The sequence below is a fragment of the Equus przewalskii genome, chromosome 31 (genome assembly GCF_037783145.1).
Source record: "Equus przewalskii isolate Varuska chromosome 31, EquPr2, whole genome shotgun sequence".
Taxonomy (NCBI): Eukaryota; Metazoa; Chordata; class Mammalia; order Perissodactyla; family Equidae; genus Equus; species Equus przewalskii.
The window spans coordinates 1,772,966-1,794,231 of record NC_091861.1 but is presented as its reverse complement, the minus strand read 5'-3'; the positions used below and the strand labels follow the sequence as shown (position 1 = coordinate 1,794,231).

Genomic DNA, 21,266 nt, shown 5'->3' with positions numbered 1-21,266 from the left:
GTGAAGAACTAAGAAAGAAAGCAAATTAGGGCCTCTAATTTTTTTCCGTCAATTTTTCAGTTTTATTTAGCTTTAAAATTAATAACGTTTTGTAAATTACTAGTTTTTTTGAAATGAGAAGGATCAACACTCACACATTAAAGGCATTTGAATTTCAAATAGAATTTTTAGTAATTTGTTCTTTTTCCAACTTTTTGAGGGCCACTGGGGAGAAGCTGACTGACTTCTGTCTTGTTGCTATAACTTTGGAATGTGGATTCGTTTATTTTTAAAAGTATTTTTTATTTGAACATAGGTAATGCATATAGGTTCTATAAGATTCTAATACCTCAGTAATGAACTAATTTCTAAAATTCTAATCATCATTTTTGGAGAATTACCAAAATTGAAAAGTTTCAGCCAAGTATAGCCATTGGATGATACATAATCTTTAAAAATTTGTCTTTGTCGGGGCCGGCCCAGTTGCGCAGCAGTTCAGTGTGCACGTTCTACTTTGGCGGCCCAGGGTTCACCAGTTCAGATCCCAGGTGTGGACCTATGCACCTCTTGTCAAGCCATGCTGTGGCAGGCATCCCACATATAAAGTAGAGGAAAATGGGCACAGATGTTAGCTCAGGGCCAGGCTTCCTCAGCAAAAAGAGGAGGATTGGCACAGATGTTAGCTCAGCGACAATCTTCCTCAAGCAAAAAGAGGAAAGTTGGCAGCAGATGTTAGCTCAGAGCCAATCTTCCTCGCCAAAAAAAAAAACCCAAACCCTAACTGATAAAGTCTTTAAAGGAAAGTTTTATAATGTAGAGTGTCTACTTATTTAACCATAACAATTTGAATGAATAATAACATACCTTGATATTTTAATTAATACTTTTTATGTAAAAATTGAGATGATGGTGCATTTTGGATGATAATATGCAATTGAAACTACTATCTTACATACAAAATCTTGGACACATTACTTGAATTCCTTAGTTATACACTTATTTATTTGTAATTTGAAACTGTTAGACTCAATAATCTCTGATATTGCCTCCACATTTTAACAGAATATATTGAATATTCTAATAAAAAATACCATTTCTAAAGAAGTTCTATTGTATTTTATTTATATGACCTCTAGGGGGCACCAAAAGATCTAATTGCTGTCGTTGCCTGGTGAATTCCAGCAGCTATTGATCTAATGTTTGTAATCTAACAGGTGTGTGGGGAAATGCGCTATCAATTGAATAAAACCAAAATGGAGAAGGATGAGGCAGAAAAGGAGTACAGAGAGTACAAAACAAAAGCTAACAGGGACCTTGAAATTAAAGATCAGGTAAGAGTTGCCACAAGCATGAGTGCAGCCATTGAAGACATAACTGACATTCTTTATGAAGTTGATGTGGTTTTATTCCTAAGTCATTTGTTTCTGTTATGTTTCTTCTAACTAATGGAATGATCTAGCTTATACTATTAAAAGGATTTCTTTTATAGTTGCCTAAAATTATCACCTTTCACATGAAATGGTGAGAATACAACTGCATGCATATAAAATTCCAATCTGACAGGTCATAAATATACATTTGGATATGTGTATCTATTACTTACGAAAGTAAAAAAAAATGTTCTAATGCACAGTTTGAACCTAAAATATACATACATAAAGTTCTTGAAAGATGCCAACTTGAATCCAATTTTAAATAAAAAAGTTTAAAATTTGTAAGATGAGATGAGTTGATATGTAAACACATCAATCAAAGTGATTGTTGGCAGAGTGAAACCAGTTTTAACTAAGATAACCATGAATACGTTTGCTTACGAAGCCTAAATACGGTGAAATTAGAAATGTAGGGGAGAAAATGCTGCTTACTTCAATTTCAGTTTGAGCAGATGTTTTATGTTCTTTGTTGAGATCATGTAGATACTCCAATTTTAATTGACAACGTGGATAAAGTTTCTAGAGAAACATTTCTAATAAGCTGACTTTTGATTTTCTGTTTTTAGGTTACAGTACATTGTAGGCATTCATTCTTTATACTCAGTGAAATCAGGTTGATAAATCTATTTGTTAAAATAATAAGACTGAGTTCTCAGTGTCAATATTTTAAAGAAGTTACTACAATTTAAAAGTAGGTAGACCTAAGTAATTTTTTTGAAATATATATCTAATTCAAAGCTTTTTATTGTATTTTCCAACATCTTTCCCCTTTCAAGCCAATTAACTCTCTATGCAAATGACCCAAAGATGATCAGGAAAAGCATTGAAAATGGGAGTGACAATGACATTATCAGGGAGTAATAACTGAAATCTCTGGCGCCAAATTAAAATCTAAACACTAAAATCATATTCTGCCTTTAAACCAGTATATTCAAAGTGTTATAGCAAGTTTCCATTTTCAAAGGACTTTTCGTTATTAACATGTACAAGTAATGGAATTGTGTTATTCTTTCCAGTTGGGGGCGTGCCTGATAGTGGAATTGAAAATCCTTTCTATCAGGGACTGAAGGTCTAGGATTACCAAACCAAACACAGAACTTTCCTTTCCTGGTGCATTATGACTTTTTTTAAAAGGTATCGTCTTGGCGTGCTCATTAGCATTCTTTTGGACCTTTTGTGTTATTTGATAGCATCTGCCAACAACATTTTAGACTAACTGGAAAAATATAGCAAGGAAGTCTCTAAGTTATTTAAAATTACATGATAATGTTCTAGAGAGAAAAAGCACTATGGGAGCAGTATGATCGCAATATCACTTGAAAATGAATAACCTGTGTAGACATCTTTGTAATATTTGTCTTTTAGTGTTGTATCTCATTTTAATTAACTAGTGATGGGTGGCAGGATTTTAAAAAGATCAGTGTTCGTTTGTAAACATTTTCTGCTAAACAGTGAAACATTAACAGTTTTCATAATGGTTTTGAGTGTTGTTTTTAGATAGAGATGTGCCTTTTTAGGAGGCCATAGAGTTAGGAGTAAAACCTCTGAACAGTTACAAATGCTTGTGGTGTGGTGTGATGTGCCTGTGACCGTTTTTCCTCGGACAGAATTTGAGGAAATCTTGTAGGTACTCTTTCGAACTGTTTTGTATTGAACAGACAGTTTCAGAAAAGAAAGTGGTGGTGTCTCATTCCGTGGATGGTCTGGAGTGCAAAGTGGCAATTGTTCTTTGGTCTTTCAGCCGTGGCCTGACCTTCTGTCCGGAGGCCCAGAGCTGCTTTGCTTGGCCTCCATCTGCACTCCAGAGAGAAATTTACATTTCACTTTTAGAAGCTGGGCGTCGTGAGCATTTATCTAAAATATCTGTAATAATATAAAGTGTGTTTAACTTTAATGTTACATATCGTGCAATTCAGAATTACAAGAAGGCTATCTCTAGGTTTACAAATAAGGTGTTCTTTGTAATATAGTCATTTAGTTGGTATTTTTGTTAATCTGACCTCTTGATACAGTTTTAAAGTAGGTGGGAATCTGTGAGGTTGGAATGTGGTGAGAACAAGAGCTTTTTTGATGTATACAAAATAGGGCAAATGGTTGACCACCAAAATCGTTTTCCTTGTGACCTGATCCTTGACTCTGGCACAATGAGAAGGAAAGGTCGGGGAGTCACAATGGCAGTCTCTTCTCCCATTTTCTCCTTTTCTTTTGTATGCTGTGTCGGAACCGACGGGTGGATTACCCTTCCCATCAACTCCTTTGTATCTCTTCAGCTTAGAGAGCTCCTGTCAGCCTCAGAGGATGCTTTTTGCTTCACCCCCATCTTCCCCCACCCCCCACAAAAGAAGACATTTGGTATAGAGGAGAATGAAAAATCTGTGCCTCAATTTTTATTAGACATTTTCTGTAGGCAACAGATACACACACACACACACACACTCCATTATGGGAATTTAAAAACATATATGAGGATAAAGAGAATATTATAATGAATTCCCAGATTTCCATCAGCTTCGTCATGTTGCCAGTCCTATTCCATCTATCTCACGTTTTCTCTCCTTTTTTGTCTTCATTGTTATCTTCATCTTCTTTGTCTTTTTGACTTCATCTTCTTCTCTATCTTCTCGTCTTCATTTTCCTCTTCCTCTTCTGTTTTCTTCCTCCACTTCTTCTTTTGCTGAAGTATTTAATGCAGATCTCAGACATTATGTTATTTTGTTCATAAAAACGTCAGGGTGCATCTCTGAAGGATATTTTTTTCATAATCACTATGTCATTATCACAGCTAACAATATTAACAGTAATTCTTTAATATCATATAATCCCTAACCCATATTCAAATTTCTTTGACTGTCTCAACAATGTTTGTTTCACAGTTGGTTTATTCAAATAAAGAAAACAGGCGTATTTTTGTACGTTAGAATGTTATGGTATTACCTTCTTTAATAGGAAATAAAGGGAAATCTTAGAAAAATTTCAACTTTCTCTGTCTACTGTTAGTAAATTTCATATATAGTGTTTGATTATGCTTTATATTTGTAAGGTGCCTCATCATCATTCTAAAGAAATGTGAGTTAATCCTGTGTAGACTATTTGAAGGAAATGACTCCCAAGCAGCAACCCCAATCACCAGTTCCTGAAAGGAGCCCCTTAGAGTCTGAAACTCAAAGCACACAATTCATTTCAGAGCCTTCCGTTGAGACAGGAATGCCGCAGGAAGCCCTGGTGTTGCTGTGCATCACAAAGGTCGGCTGACTCAGAGACGAGTGATGCATAAGTGGAGTTTTCTTTGTCAACTTCCATTTTGGTAGCTGACTCTCAGAAGGTGATTCTTTAGAGCCCCCAACCTTTGATCAGGGCCCAGGGCAAAATGAAAATACAGAGCCCTTTGTTCAAAAAGCAGGAAAAAAGCGATGTTAAAGGTACTAAGGTGTAAAATGTTTTTATTTCTTCTGCAGTCTCTCTGTCTCTCTCTCCACCTGTCATAGTGTTTTTTATTTGCTATCTAATGTCAGGGTGCCTCCAGCACAGGGAGAGTGCAGACCCCCACGGGTGCCACATGACTGGACGTGCACATGGGCCCATGGCTTCTCCATTCTCCCTGCCACCAGCCACAGGACCTACACACCATGCCCCGGCAGGGAGGGGAGGGCATCAGTCTTCCCCATCCCAGATGGTCAGATGGGCAGCCCCCTGGAGATTGCAGCCTCCACCTGGGGACGCACTGGTACCTGGATCAGGGTGGGCAGAGGCTTCACACCAAGTCCACTGAGTGTGCTGTGGTGCTGCCAGTCTGGGGCAGGGATGGTCACCGTCCTGTCCTGCCCTGACATGCTAGGCGTGTACATATTCACCCCAACCTTCCCCAGGCTCGCATCCATGCTCCTGCCAGGGACAAAGATCAGCAGCAGAACACATGCCACCCTGGGCGGAGGGCAGCAAGGTCACAAGCCAGGGGCTAGGGAGAGGATGCTGAGGGGAACAAGTGTTTTGAGAACTGTGCCCAGGCTGCTGTGAGGCAGTGGAGAAATAAGACCACACACTTGAGCCCGACTCTATTGTCCCGCAGACTTCACTTACAAAACACAGATTCCACTATAAAATCATAAAGGATTTCAAGACACAACCACAGAGTGTGCAACTGCAAGCACAGATCACATGCCCAGGAAGCAACTGTGGTTATGGGGATCAGCAGAGGTTTGGTGCGCTGATGCCCATAGGTATATTCCCGCTTACATGTACAGTCACGCATGCATGTTTAACATGCCCCTGTGTTCTGTGTCCATAAAAGACACTTGGCCAACTGCAGTCCATGGGCCAAATCTGACCTGCTGTCTGTTTTCACACACAAAGTTGTATTAGAACATAGCCACCCCTATTTGTGAATGTGCTGTCTACAGCTGCTTTCCTGCTACAAAGGCAGAGTGGAGGGGTTATGGCAGACACTCCACGGCCCACAGAGACTGAAATATTTACTATGTGACCCTTTACAGGAAAAGTTTGCCACCCTGCCCTAAGTGTAGAAATACAACTGTTAAAGTTTCCCTTGTGTTAGGAGAATGTAGAGGTTTAAGTTTGAAGATTCATCAGTCTTAAATTATAACTTAATGATTTTAGAGTACTTTGCAGTACAGCAAGTACGCCACATCCTGGTCTCTTCATCATCGTATGTCATGGCCAAATGAGTGTATGACAGGTTCGAGTATCATTATCTTATTAGTAGCATATGGCTTAATAATGGCTTGGATTGGAGTATAGATATAAATAATTAAAAATTGTATATATACAATTTTTTTAGGTTGGTACAATTTTTTTCAGAGATATGAAGGATTTCTTAGTATCATTAAGTTATGACTTTGGAGATGTGGCTACTATTTAGTAGATAGCTTTGAAGTTCAAAATCACCTGAAGGGGTAATCAAAGCAAATCTTTAAGGATGGAGTACATATACAAAAGAAGGAGATCAGAAAATTTTGGCCAGAAGTATTAGGGCTTGAAAAGATTTGAGGGTTGCTCATCTCCACAGCAGTATCATTTGGCCCTTGAATACTGACATTAAACATGGACTGTATCAACATGGGAATTGTTTCCTCAGTTCAACTGAATCAATTAGGTTGTTGGAAGAAGTGCATCTATTTTGTATGGCTTTGCATAAGGATGAGAGGAAGGCCTGCATGTCCTAAAAGCAAGTCCTATTTAAGGCCAGAGAAATAAGAGCAATGAAGAAAAGTTGAAGACCTGTGCCTTTTTACTTAGAGAAGACTGAAACCTTGCTTCCCTATCCTCAAGGACTTGACAGATTTTTTTCAAGGAGAAAGTTAAATACTTATTTTTTATCTTCAGTATGGAAAGAATAGGAACAAAGTGATCTAATCATAGCAACTGGAAATCACAATAACCTGAAATAAGAACTTTCTGCCAGTTAGAAGGTTTGAATAGATGGCTGCAACAGGCCACGGGACTCTCTTTCCTGAAAGAGAACAGTGGCAGCAATATGCTTTTCCTGAAGACCCAGCTCATGGACCTCTGAGGTCCCCTGTCTTCTATTTGATTCTGGAAACATCCTGGCAATATTTCATTGCCTCTGTTAAAGTGGCTAGTAGTGGCATTTGTCTTTTCTACGTGAGACTTAGCACCTACAGATGACGGTAACATCCTGTTAGTTCTCGCTCTGCTGTGTGTCTGTAATGCTGTGCACTGTCTTCTGAAGGCTTTGGGAGAACAGAGCAAGAGAATGGACGGCTTCTGAGAGCTAGACTTCAGAGACTTATCCAACTCCCAGTCTCACTCTCTCTCTAAAAAAGGACTGGGAGAGGGGCCACTTGGGCATGCGGTTAGCACATGTAATCACTCGGTCCTGGTGATGACAGAGTCGCTCTCCAGTGTTCTTCACACCCTCCTTCAGTGCTAGAGACTTCGCACATTCCTTTCCCTGCTCCTCACTTACGCAACAGCCGCTGGAGAGGGCTTGGCCTAGCCAGACCAGTGTCCTAGACATGGGAGTGGTAACTAGAAGGCCCAGGTCCTGCCCTTAGGGAGTTTAGATTCTAGCTGAGGGGACAGAGTACACATTTGAACATGCCTTAAAAATTCTTGCAAAGCAGCATATCGACAAGTGCAAATTAATGTAGTGTGAACTTCATGCTGGCTACAACCCACGAGAGGGAGAATCTGGTTCCATGTGTGTGATGCAATAAAGATTTTTTTATAGCATCTTCCCTAAGTATGCCCTAAAGCATTGTTCAGCATACTTAGATAAATTTGTGTTCTTATCACAGCCTAATCAAGAATTCTGAGAAAATTCTTCAGCCTGGCGTATGTGTAATAAATCAGCCTCTTTTGTTCTTACACTGTGTGATGCTTGAATGGGACAAATAGGATTATGTAAATAATTTAAAATGTCTCCATTTAATAAAAGATTATTGAACTTCTTGTTTTTCTAAAACACCATGTAAAATTAATTTCTTCATTTTAAATCATAATTATGTTGGTAAAGTCACAAAATTAGCAGTAAAAAAGTAAGTTTGGTTTTTTACACAAAGGAACAGTTCCAAATCAATTCAGTGAGTAATACCAAGTTGGCAATCCTTGGGGCATTCTCATTTAGTAGCTTGTTAATGATTTGGGCCGTGATTTTAGGTGGCAGTATATGTGTACCTCTTTTATAGAAACACTGTAGAAATTCATATGCTCACAAAAGAGTCATTTGGTTTTCTAGCAAAGATGGTAATGCTATTCACCATAATAATTTATTTTTAAAAATCAAATGCATAAGCAGAAACAATATATCTGAAGATAGCAATTTACGACTATTTAGGAGATAAGGGCACAAATAGGAAACAAACAAGCCCATTTAGAAATAATATGCCTCATGGGATAAACGTTTAGAAATAAATATTTGCCTTTGAATAGGAATATAATGCTGTAAACTGAAATCAAGGAATATTTTTGTGTTTTAAGAAAGTCAAAAGATTCATCTACTACTGGGCCTAAAGAAATAGAATTTTTGCTATATTTTCAGTTTTAGTGGATGATACATATTTTGATCCTTAGAAAAAAATGGATGCTTATTTTGACTTTAAAAGTTGGACTCACAAGGCGAACCTGCCAGCGTTGCAGAGTATCTTCTCAGGCACCAAGTCTGCCCATCTGATCGTTCCCAGGGGGCAGCCGCTCTTCCCCTCAGTGTCCCTGGAGGCCAGCCACTGAAAGGCATTAGCCACAGAGCAGCTACACGGGCTTTTTTACAGTTTAGAAATATTAGTACCAATATCCAGCATAACTATTACTAATTACTGCATGTGTCTACATTTAAAAACAATATTTATTGTATAAACATAAGCATATTCACAGGAGCCAATAATTCCATCACCCAAGAAAGCAAATTGTTTTCATTTTGCTATTTTACCTTCCATTTTTTGTCCATATGCATATATAACATTTGCAAGTAGTAAACATAGCCTCGATAAAATTTTTGTTTTTGCTTTTTTCACTTAACAATATCTTAAGCATATATATGTATCACTGCCTATTCCTCATTGTGACCACTTTAATATGGTCATTTACACATACTTTTAAAGGAAAGTGACAATAAGTCAGATTTTGAAGAGGAGAAACACTATTACCAATTTAGAATTTTTTGCCCTAAACTTCACGGTTGCTTTGGTTCAACAACCATATATTGCATGCTCTGTGCTGGCCTAGAATGAATTTCCGTTCTTTAAGAAGAGAGTATATAAGACAGGTATGCAAATAAATATGTTAAAGAGAATATAGTAACTACCATCAGCAAACTATAAAACAGTATGGGGATTTAGAAGGAGGAGAGATGACATCCTTGAAGGATGGTTAGGATGTTACCCAGCATAGATGAGAGAGGAAGGCATTTTGGTTGAAAGGTCTACATGGCAACTTGAGCAAAGGAATGAGGATAAGGAAGTGGTGGGAAAGGAGGATGCATTCAAGGAACATATGTATCTTTTGATCCCATAGCATACTTATATTACTGACCTCTGTATCTCAAGTGCCACGGCTCTGTTTGGAAAGATTGCCCATAGAAAATGGGCTTCCATCGGCTTCAGAATCCCAGTGTAATTGCCTACTTATACTGCACACCTGGCATTCAGGCACAGAAGTCATATTATGTTTTGGGGATGTTTGCATAAATTTTTCACTTCCTTTGTAGTGGAACAAATTTTAAGATTTTTAAATTTTAAAATTTAAGATGTGGAACAGTTTTAAGATTTTCAAATTTCAGATAACATATGATAAGTCATTTTATTAACAATGTTCAAATTGATAGGATCAGTTTTCTAGAGATAAAGAATTGACAGTTATGTTAAAGATCTGTAGAAGATTTCCGCGTAACTAATGATGGAAGGTGAAGGTACTACTTTACCTATGGACCGGAGTCCAAAGACTTGGCTTCTGGATTTGGCTTTTCAGTGAACTTCCTGAGCACAAACCTCTTGGAGCCTCACTTTCTTTCCTAGGGAAGTGAGAAGCTTGGACAAGTGATAGCTAAGGTTTTCTCTAGCTCTGAATTCCTGTGTATCTAGGAAACTTTTTTCTGCCTCTCTTAATTATGAGTTAAGTACTAATATAATCAATCAAAATCACATGGAGTGTCAAGTGTCATCCCGAATTTTCCAGTTATACACTCTGATTTTAGAAAATGACTCTTCTACTAAGATCGTGAGAATGAAATTTTACTGTCATCCCGCAATTTTAGGTCATATTCTTTTCATTATGATTAGTAATAGAGTAATAAAATATCTAGCCTTTTAAACAGTTGAATTTAATTACAAGACCTATTTAATTTGGTTGAAGTCTAAGGCCTACTCTGAATTAAGAATGACATTCCACCCGGAAGATTTGAGGCAACAGCAAATCGTCCAAGGTGGTAATTTGGAGGAGTAGCCAGCGTTCACCAAACCTGTGCCATTCAGTCCGTTCCTCATCCGTGTGAACTCTTGATCCCTGGGAACACATCCATGTGCTTCTGCTGGAGAAATGCAGCTCTGGTAGTCACAGCTTTCACTCTCGCTTTTCACTTGGTGCTCTCAGAAGTGTAGCCATGGAATGAAATGCTGGGGCAATTCTGGACCCAGATGACCCAGAATATGATCATATTAAGTTTTTGTTTCTTGATTTTTTTTAATCATCAGAATGAAAACAAAAAAAAAGTTTAAATTCTCTTAGAGATTTCACATATCCCTGACAGATTTCCCTGACCCTCATTGGAGTCCAGTGTGACAGCCTGCTCCAGATAGAACCACACGCTCCTCGTGACAGTTAAAAGCTGCAAGGTGTTTAGGTTATCGCATTATTCTTCTTAACATATAGTCAAAGTACTTTAACCTTTTTGGTGTTAACATCTATACTTAAGAGGATCAGTTACACTAACATACAATTTTTAGGGCAAAGATAAGAAAGTAGCAGTGTCCTTATTTCAGCCCTGCCTTCTGCCTTCCTTGTGAATTTCTGGAGTTCCCTATGAGGAATGGAAAATTCATCTTTGTGTAAAATCTCTCTACTTACAACTGAAGTTCTAATATTTTCTCTCCTCTCTCTTCCCCCATGGTAACAGGTCATTCAGGTAATAACATTAGCCTAGCTTCAGGAATCGTGAGTCAAGCCATGGTTGAGAGACAGTTCCCATTGAATTGCAAGGGAGTGCTCATGTCTTCTTAAGGAGAGTGGCAGCCAAGGAAAAAGGGGAGGTCGAAACTTTTAGGGGTACTTTAAGAAGGTGGAGGAGAAAGGATTGTTCCACTGGAAAGATTGTCGCATTATTGCAAGTACTACCTTTCCTTTTAGACCCTTCTTTCAGTTGCTCACAATTTTCTTCATAGAAATCTGAATTTACTGTTACTGAGAGGTAATTGTCATATCCTAATTTGAATTAGAGACTTTAGGCTGTCCTTTTCGACTTGTCTCTACACTTAAGTTTATCCTAGAATAATAGAGTGTGGTTAGTATTTCAACCCTAATTTACTGAATGTCCACTATATATAGTGTTTGAAGCCATACAAGGGTTTATATAACAAAAGCCAGATATGGTTCAATCTAAAGAGGGAGTTAAAGCCATGGATGGATCAAGTACCTATTTATATCTATATTTTAAAATCTATATGAAGATACATATCTTTATTTACAGTATATCTTACTAGTATGTAATACAAGCAGTATGACTTACTGATGATTTTTCTTGAGTATAGCCTGAAGTCTGAAGTCTCTAAATGCTGAATTTAGGATACCTTAGACTTACCTCATCAACCAGGAGAGAAAGAAGGACCCTAGCATTATTCCAGGTATAAAAACAAGAAGAGTTAAAGAAGAGTAGAGGAAAAGGGGCAGAAGAAGTAGGAGAAGATGAGAAAGATTTTAGAAGGCATTCCAAAGGCATTTCCACTAAGAACTGGGCTTTTGCCTCTGCTCTGCTTCACATTAAACTATAACTCAGAAGAGGCAACCGTGACTGTGGATCTGTCAGCATATTCCATCAGTATTTTAGGAGGGATCCACAATAATGGATTTTTTAAACTATAATTGCTATGATAACCTCTCCCCCACAACCATTGCTGGAGTTGAGATTAACTTCATGCCACTTGGCATTTTTCAGAAGATGCTTTTTGACCACTTGGACTAAAATTCATGAAGGTAATTTTTATCTTTAGTCTCCGTTGGTTCACTGGGCACGTATGAAGGATCAAAGGGAGGCTTCAGGCAGCAAAGAGCAATGGCTTAGTGGACACTGACAGTCAAAAAGATTTGAATGCCTTATTTTGCCATCTTTGTATTGTGGATGATTAGACGGGGAGTGGACTCATTTTTATGCATTTATTTATTTAACTAATAGTTACTGAGAACCTATTGGGTGTCACTCACAAATAGGCACAGGGGTTGCAATGAGAAATAAAATATATTTATTGCTCATACAACTCTTATAGTCTGGTGAGGAATTTAAATGTGATAAGGTGAGTGCTTAGTAGAAGGGGTGGCTGTCCTGGGAGAAGATTCAGAAAGATTCTACTCAACAGTCAATCAGTTTTCAATAAAGATAATAAGAAAATTCAGTGGGGAAAGAATAGCTTTTCAACAAATGGTGCTGGGAAAACTGGGTATCTACATGTAAAAGAAAGAAGTTGGGCCCCTATCTGACACCATATACAAAAGTTAACTCAAAGTGGTTGAAAGATCTAAATATAAGAGTTAAACTTCTAAAATTCTTGGAAGAAAATATAGGCATAAATCTTCATGACCTTGAACTAGGCAATGATTTCTTAGATATGACATGGAAAGCATAAGCAACAAAAGAAAAAAATTGATAAATTGGACGTCATCAAAATTAAAAACTTCTGTACTTCAAAAGACACTGTGAAGAAGGTGGAAAGACAACCCACAGAATGGGAGAAAATCTTTACAAATCATATATCTGATAAGAGACTTGTAACTAGGATTTATAAAGTATGCTTACAGTTTAATAATAAAAAGACAGCTCAATTTAAAAATAGACAGAATCGTAATAGATATTTCTCCAAACAAGATATACACGTGGCGAATAAGCACATGAAAAGATGCTCATCATCATTAGCTATGGGGGAAATGCAAACCAAAACCACAGTGAGATGCTACTTAGCACCTATTAGCATGGCTATAGTCAAAAAGACAGATGATAACAAGTGTTGGCGAGGCTGTGGAGAAATTGGACCCCCATACGTTGCTGGTAGGATTGTAAAGTGATGCAGCTGCCTTGGAAAACAGTCTGACAGTTTCTCGAAAGGTTTGGCATAGAGTTACCATATGACCCAGCAATTCCACTGTTGGGTGTATACCCAAGAGAAATGAAACATGCCCCTACAAAAACAAGTTCATGAATGTTCATAGCAGCATTATTCCTAATACCCCAAAACTGGCAACTACTCAAATATTCATCAGCTAGTGAGTGGATAAATAAAATGTGATTATATCTATATATCTGTATGTTGGCAATAAAAAGAGTGAAATACTTCTACATTCTACAATGGGATTGAACCTTGAAAACATTATGCTAAGTGAACGAAGCCAGTCTCAAAAGACAACATACTGTATGATTCCATTTATATAAAATGTCCAGAATAGGCAAATCTATAGAGACAGAAATATTAGTGGTTGCCTGTGGCTGAGGGGGTTGGGAACAAGTGGGGAGTACTGCTAATAGATATGGGATTTCTTTTGGGGTGATAAAATGTTCTAAAATTGATTGAGGTGATGGTTGCACAACTCTGTGAATATATTAAAACACATTCACTTGTACACTTTAATGGATGAATTGTATGTGAATTATGTCAGTAAAGCTGTTACTTTAAAAAAAAAAGATTCTATCATAAAAGTCATATTTCAGCCTAGTCTGGAGGGGAGCAGAGAAAGTGGGAAGGGAAGGACATTCAGGCAAAAGGTACAGAATATGCAAAGACACTGCTCCCTGTATACCTGGAGGGCAAAAGGAGCAGCAAGAGATGCGGATGGAAAGACTAAGCCCCAGAAATCGAAATTTACTTGCCAGAAGTGGCTGTAAGCCACTTGACGAAGTCAGAGTCCATGTCTTAGTCATCATGGTATTGCTAGTACTCAGCCCGGAGAAGGCTTGTCACAAGTATTTATCTGTTGAATGAACGAGTAAATGAATGCAGACGTGAGCTAAACAATGAACCATAAATAATAGCAACAGTGCCTAGACTGGATGACAGATCCTCTCACTCCTGGTTCAATCTTTGTGCTGTATCGGGCACGAAGTGTTAGAATCGGGATGAAAATAACTTTTTTATAATGGTATTTATATTTTAGCAATTATATTTGTTTAAAATGTTTGATCAGTCTTTTTATATTTTGCCATTCCAGTAAGAATGTACTGGTAGCTCATTGTGGTTTTAATGTGCATTTCCCTAATGATAGTAGACATCTTTTCAGGTGCCTACTTGCCATCTATATCTTCGTCAGTTATATCCACTGCTCCGCTCTAGTTCAAGGTACTGTCATCTTCACCAGTTTGGCAGTGATGCCCTAATTGGCTCCCCTTCTCCCCATTTTAGTCCATTTTAGTCCCTGCCCAGCCAGAGGGATCCTGTTAAAACCTGTGGCAGATCTTGTCCCTCTTCTAATTACACCCATCCAGTGGTTCCCTTTGAGGGATCTATAAGGTGCTGCACAGTCTGGCCCTCCTGTTAGTTCTCTGCTCTCATCTACTTTTCACCCCATCGCTCTGCTCTAGCTACACTGACTTCCTTGCTGTTCCTCAAACACATCAGATATACTCCCACTTCAGGGCCTTTGTCCTTGTTGTTCCCTTTGCCTGGAACACTGTTCCCCGTGATAGCCTGAAGGATCGCTAGCTTAATGCCTTCTCCTCTGCGAGCACTTCCCTAACTGCCTTATTTTAAATGGTGCATCCTTCCCCCAGCACTCCCTACTCTCCTTCTGCTTTATTTTACTCCATATCTTACTCATTTATTCTGTTTATTTACCCGTCTTCCCCCACCACAACGTTAGCTTCATGAAGGCATGTCCCCTTCAGTCCGTACTCGACACTTTAGCAAAAGGAAAATGTGAATTGAATCACATTGTTCTTCCATTTAACAACCTGGAGTGGCTTCCCATTTGCATTTAGAAACATAAATCCAAACTCCTTTCCATAGCTTAGGAGGCCCTGAGTAATCTGATTACTACCTGTCTTTCCACTCTCTTCTCACCTGCTCTCCCTGTGCTCAGCCTCAATGGTTTTCCTTGAGCATCCCAAACATGCTGGGCCCTTTGGACAAACATCTGCCTCGTATGTTCTTCCCCACTGTTTTTGTAATTAACCAGCTTTTTCTCTTTCTTTGGTTTCCAATTAAATGTCTCCACTTCTGTAACCACTAACATATTCCCCTCCCCCAACCCCATTATTCTCTCATAGTACCTTGTTTGTTTCCTTCTTGGAACTTATTATAATTTTTTATTATTTGTTAATAAAATCTGTCTCTTCTATTAGAATGTTAGTTATTTGAGGTCAGAGGCTCTTACTTGTCTTTTTCACGTTTGCATTCCAGTGTTTCAGTGCTTAGCATGCAATTAGGGGCACAGTAATTGGATGCGTGGGTGGGTGGATAGGTAGCCAAGAGCTCAGGCCCTGAAAGTAGGCTGCCAGGTTCTCACTTCGCTACCTACTGCCTGGTGAACTTGGGCAAATTACTTACTATGAACAAGCCTCAGTTTTCTTATCTGTAACATGATACAACTCCTACTGCATAGGATTTTGTAAAATTTGAGATAATCTATGTTAACCTCATTGCGTAGTACATGACATAGAATAATTGATCTATACATGTTAATAATTATTATTTTTACTAATGTTGTTATGATTATTATTCACATTCTCCATCCTCATCTCTCTTTCCTGTGTTCCATTTTATCTAGTTGCTTTCCAGAGTCATGATGATAACTGAATATGATGTATTTGGTATGACCTGACCAGTTCATAGAAGGGGAGCTGTCATCTAAGCTTACATTAATCTAACTTTAGAGCCAGTTATCATTTGGATTATGTGTTTATCAAACATAACTCATTGTGAACTCTTATTGAACTTAAGTTCAATTAAAACCCCTAATGGCACATGTCGGCTGCTCTACAATTGGGCAGTAAATACAGGTATTTGCATTTGTCCCCCTGAAACGTGATCATTTTAGTTTGGACCTGTCATGTCAGCTTGTCTGAACCCTTTTGGATCCTGTTTTTGACAACTCACCATAATAAATTATTCCTCTGAGGTTTATGTCACAAGCTGGGTTGGTCAGCACTTCACTGGTGTCCTCATTAAGGTCAGTGGTTTAAGCCATATGGCACCAATGGCGGGACAGAGCCCTGTGAGCTATGGCTGAAGACCTCCTTATCACGTGATATTCTCTGTCTTCCATGGGGTTTTTTTAACTGATGTGTTTGTTTTCCTGTTTAAGAACCAGACTATTTGTCTTCTTCAAAATAATTCTAGTCAAATCAAAAGACATTTACTTTCGTACCTACTATGTACAAGTGGTGTGCTGAAGTACTACTGAGCCAGTGACAGAAGATTACATTGACGGCAAATAACGAAGAAATGAGGCATGGATGGCTGAGAAACGCAAGTGCCTCTGTCCATATGCAGAGGTTTGTGGTCGGCAGCATTTAAACCTGTGCTGGAAACTCCCAATGGGAGGGGAGTGGGCCTGCCTGAAGTTCCAATTTCTTCATCTAGATAATCTGGATAAATAGGCTAAAGTGGAAATTTGAGGAATTAGAGTCTGTAAAATCATTTTTTGAGATTTCTTTGATTCATTCTGTCAGATGAATCCTTTTAAAAGTATTCTGTCCATATATATATATCAAATAATTATGTTGTACACCCAGAAAGTAATACAATTATATCTCAATAAAAAAGTATTCTGTCCTAATCATCACCCTATTTGTCTGTTCTACGCCTATTTTATTTTTCTTTATGAAAATGAATAAAAGCAAGAATTACGTTAGTTTTCTCGTTGTCACACCATATAAATTCAGAAACGTATATGGAAGTGTTTTCTAAACTGTAAAAAGCTGTCTACATACATAGAGCTGTTATGATTGAATAAATAACAGTCAATAAATTGAATAGGTGGATTTACTCCTTTGTATGTGGATGCTGTTAATTTAAAAGCACCACGCTCAAAATATTTATTAACTGAAGCATCTACTTTACACTGGAAGCTTCTTGCCAAAGTTCGTTAGAAAATATAGGTTATTTTTGAGTTACAGTGAAGTACAATAAATTCTTAAGTTCCACAAATAGAATTTTACAGAAATATTTATATAACCCGCAGCTAAAGTGAATTTTCTAAAAACTCCCCATAAGGTGAGATCACGTACGCCGTGTCTCAGTACAGAAGGATTTTTTTTCAATCACTTATGTCTCTAAAAATAAACCTAGTTTTGTTGTTAAAATTTGCTGTTTCCTCCTCACATAAGAACATCTCATTAATTTTGATGAAAACCTTCTGACAAGATAAGGTTAAATTGTCCAGTTTTCCAATGAAAGAGGATCCATTTTGTGTCACCTACGAGCAGAATAGCAGCTAAGAGGTGAGTTGAACACAGACGTGCTGTTGCAGTGGTCAGAATACTTGAATCCAAGCGTGAGTGTTCAGGGGAGAGCCTGAGGTTTGCGTGCCCTGTGGGTGCATACAGAGATCCTCTGCCCTTGCTGCTCTCTTCAGGGTTTAGAGCCAGGCTTGGTACTGATGTTCTCTGTAATCAGGTGCACCGAGGGCAGCAGACTGGGCAGGTAGAAGGAGAGGCGACCTCACGGAGGTCTACTGTTTCTGTGTGGGGAAGAGGAGCTGTATTCCATCGTCTGTGCTCAGTGATCCAGACTGTAGAGAGGAGCTCCTTTCCTCAGTCATTCGAAGCTGATTTAGTGAAAAATTAAAGTATGATTTCCTACAAAATAAAATCATTCAGTTTGAAGTGAAAAGCTGGGAGATCTTGAATGGGTTTAAATGTTTGAGCTTTTCTTGGTTTGAGAGAAATATTTTATTTTGCTTCAGCACCTATACTAGACAGTAATATTGATAAAAATAAATCCAATAGAATATATATTTTCTCTAAATTAGGAAATGATGTATATGGTCTTAGGAAACTACTTTTTAAAAAGGGGCCTGAGTCTTCAATTTGTTCTAATTGTCAGAGATTGACAGAATTTGACTAATAAGAGAATACACAGAGAAAAAGAAAAACTTGTTGAATAACAGTTGTCAGAGGAAAAACAGATGATGTGTTTTCTTTATTGCATTTAAAAAATTAATTATTACCAATAGAAGGTTGTTTGTGCTCGTAACTGAGTTACCATTGTGGTTTGGCATTATTCCACATTTGAAGGGAAACGGGTACCGGCGAAGAGCCTGAAGCTTCTAGTCCAGTTGAGTGGGCTCCAGTGGGCTGTCGCATCTCACTGGATGCCAGTGTTCTCGTCTGTGAAAGGAGGGGATAGATAAAGATGATGACTGAGGTATCTTCTATCTTTAACTGTATTTTTTTTTAAGGCTTGTGTTTTTATTAAACAAAGTCTTGATATAAACAGGGAAGTTAACTCCCAAATGGTTTAGGGTCCTTTTGGTAGGAGCACATTTTAGAAGAAATATAGTCAGCACAGTGTTTAAAGAAAAGGAATTTTATTTGATAAATTACAAATGTACATTGAAGTCTTGAAAGATTAGGTGTAAAATAACTAAAAACCTTCCTTGTATTTTCCCTTTAGGAATCAGTATTTAACTGATTTTTCTGACAACTCCTAAAAAAGTAGCATTGAACATAAAAGTTTTCATTTGTTACAGTTGAAACATAAAAATGTGTGCATTATCTAAGAAACAAATGGTTTTGACAGAATTGCCTGTTTTTCTGGCTAAGAATAAATGGGCCGATTTATTTTTACATAATTTTTACTAGCTGACAGAATAACTGAAAAACCATGCTTATTATTGGAATAGTAGCAGATTTATTAACTAGTTTTCTTTGGAAATTGTGATACTGTGGTTTGTAGTCAGTACTTTTATATCTACTCTAAAAAATGTTTGGCTTTGAAAGCATACTTGAATATTATATTGGTTTTCCTGTAATTATAGTATCTGAAAAATATTACATTTGAATCATAAATGGAAAATAGAGGACATTGTTGAAATTCCACATTGCAGTGACCTTTTTGCTGCAACTCATTTAAGGTAATAGCATCAATTTTGAAAAAACTTTCAAGAACTAACTATTTAATTTAGATTTATAAATGATACCCTTCAATGGCTTTTTAGGTTTTTTGATCTCACAATGAGAACCCAAAGGCATTGTAAATACATTTAATAATAAAAAGATATTTTCTAAACCACAACTATATAATAAACTTCACATATTTAAATTTACTTACATTTTCCTGTAGTAAAATCAGATATAACTTTAGGAATAGCAATATTTTCAGTTCATTTAAATTAATTTATCTTTATGGATAGTGGAAGCCTCTTTATCTTATTGAAAATGCCTTTCATTCTCTTGTTTATTAAAATTGTTTTAGCGTGGCTTTATATTTAGTCTTATTTTTTATTTGTGTTTAGTCAGATTTGCACACATGGGGAATGCTGCTGTAGCGACAACACTGTAATTAGTCGTGGGCAAGATGACCAAAGTTATTGTAATCTTTTATTTCAATGTATTTTCAATTCTATTGGAATTGGAAATTCTATTGGAAAATAGATTTAATATACAGAGATAAAAGGAACAAAATTATCCCAAAATATAGTAATATAATGTGAAAATTGTGGTTCGACTTCATTTAGCGTGAATCCTCGTGCCTTAATGCTTATAAGACATTTTCTGCTATAAATTTTTACAAGAATATTGCAATAATTTCTGTTATTTACTATAGCCCAGATGATTGTAAATTTGAGCAGGAAATGATATGCTAAATTAGATGTATCACTAGGTTTGCTTTTTTTATCAAAATGATAGGGAATCAGTTTATATTTTAATAATTATGAGGGACAAGAAAGACAGAGTGAGGTAAAGAGTGGACAGATTGGAGATATAGAGATATATATGTAATTGTCTTGCCATCTGGATCATATGTGTAGGTATATATATATATATATATACATATATATATATGTATATATATTTATAAAATATATAATATACATACTAATCAATGTCTGGCACATAGTAAGCACATGCTAGATACTCAAAAATATTTATTGTGTTGAATTGAAGGCTTGGGAAGGAATTGTTTAAGGGAATAAAGTAACAGTTTGTTTTCCTAAATTGGAATTATTTTATTTTTGCTTTGGGTGATTTTCTCAATTGGTGATAAAATGATTTTCAAATGGTTATGAAAGTTGACAACTGTAGTGAACATTGGAGTTTGGAGTAACATGTAGACATAATTTTTTCTTTAGTAATTCTTTTATCTCCCACCTTTTGTACTTATTAGTTCCTCTTTCATACGAGAGAAAAGCAGATAAAACAATTTTTTGGCCTTTGAAACAAACCAATCCTTTTCTATGAGGATCTCCCATCAGAAAAGAGACCTTCCTGTTTCTATTACAGTTCATTTGCAGAGAAACAACTCCAGGTTTACTTTTCTTTTGCCTGTACTTATTGTAGCTAGCAAAATACTTTTAAAAGTGCCTTCAGAAAGATTGGCTTAGAGATAGGTCTAACTTTTTTAACATAGGTTAAATTTGGAGCTACTGTAAAGAAGGACTTGTGTTCGTTTGTTAGGAAATCGAGGTCAATGGCGGCATTGGTGACTCTCGCCTCAGAAGCAGTGGGGTGTCTTCACCAACCACCCTCTCTGCCTCTCACCCTAAGGAGTATGGCCCCATTCTCAGGGAAGGAAAGGAGTCGCAGTTTCGTCTTGGCTTTTTTTTACTAATGTCCCCTATTTATTTTATTAAATAGTATTAGAAGTTCATTTGAATATATTACATATATTTAATATATGCATGCATATATAATATAATGTATAATATATACATATTTTAAATATATGTATTTTTAAGTATTATATGTAGATATATATGTAAATTTAATTTACTTTTTCCCGTTTTATTGATATATAATTGACATTATATTAGTTTTAGGTGTACAACATGATGATTTGATGTATGTCTGTATTGCGAAATGATTACCTCAGTAAGTTTAGTTAACTATCACTTCACATAGTTACAAATTTTTTTCGTGTGATGAGAACTCTTAAGATCTTCTCTCTTAGTAACTTTCAAATATACAATACAGTATTGTTAACTTTAGTCAGCTTGCTGTACATTACATCTCTGAACTTATTTATC

The 21,266-nt window shown here is 37.0% G+C and overlaps 1 protein-coding gene across 32 annotated transcripts in view; it reads left to right on the top strand.

Annotated features, from left to right (window-relative positions):
* Positions 1–21,266, top strand: part of SDCCAG8 (SHH signaling and ciliogenesis regulator SDCCAG8) — a 222,856-nt gene that overhangs the window by 66,531 nt on the left and 135,059 nt on the right. For all 32 annotated transcript variants that reach the window (XR_011535263.1, XR_011535260.1, XR_011535257.1 and 29 more), the window contains exon 12: positions 1,194–1,310. Coding sequence is in view for 21 of the 32 variants with exons in the window: in XM_070602168.1 (XP_070458269.1) it covers positions 1,194–1,310 (117 nt within the window). In the remaining 11 variants the exon portion in view is untranslated. The remainder of the gene's footprint in view (positions 1–1,193; positions 1,311–21,266) is intronic.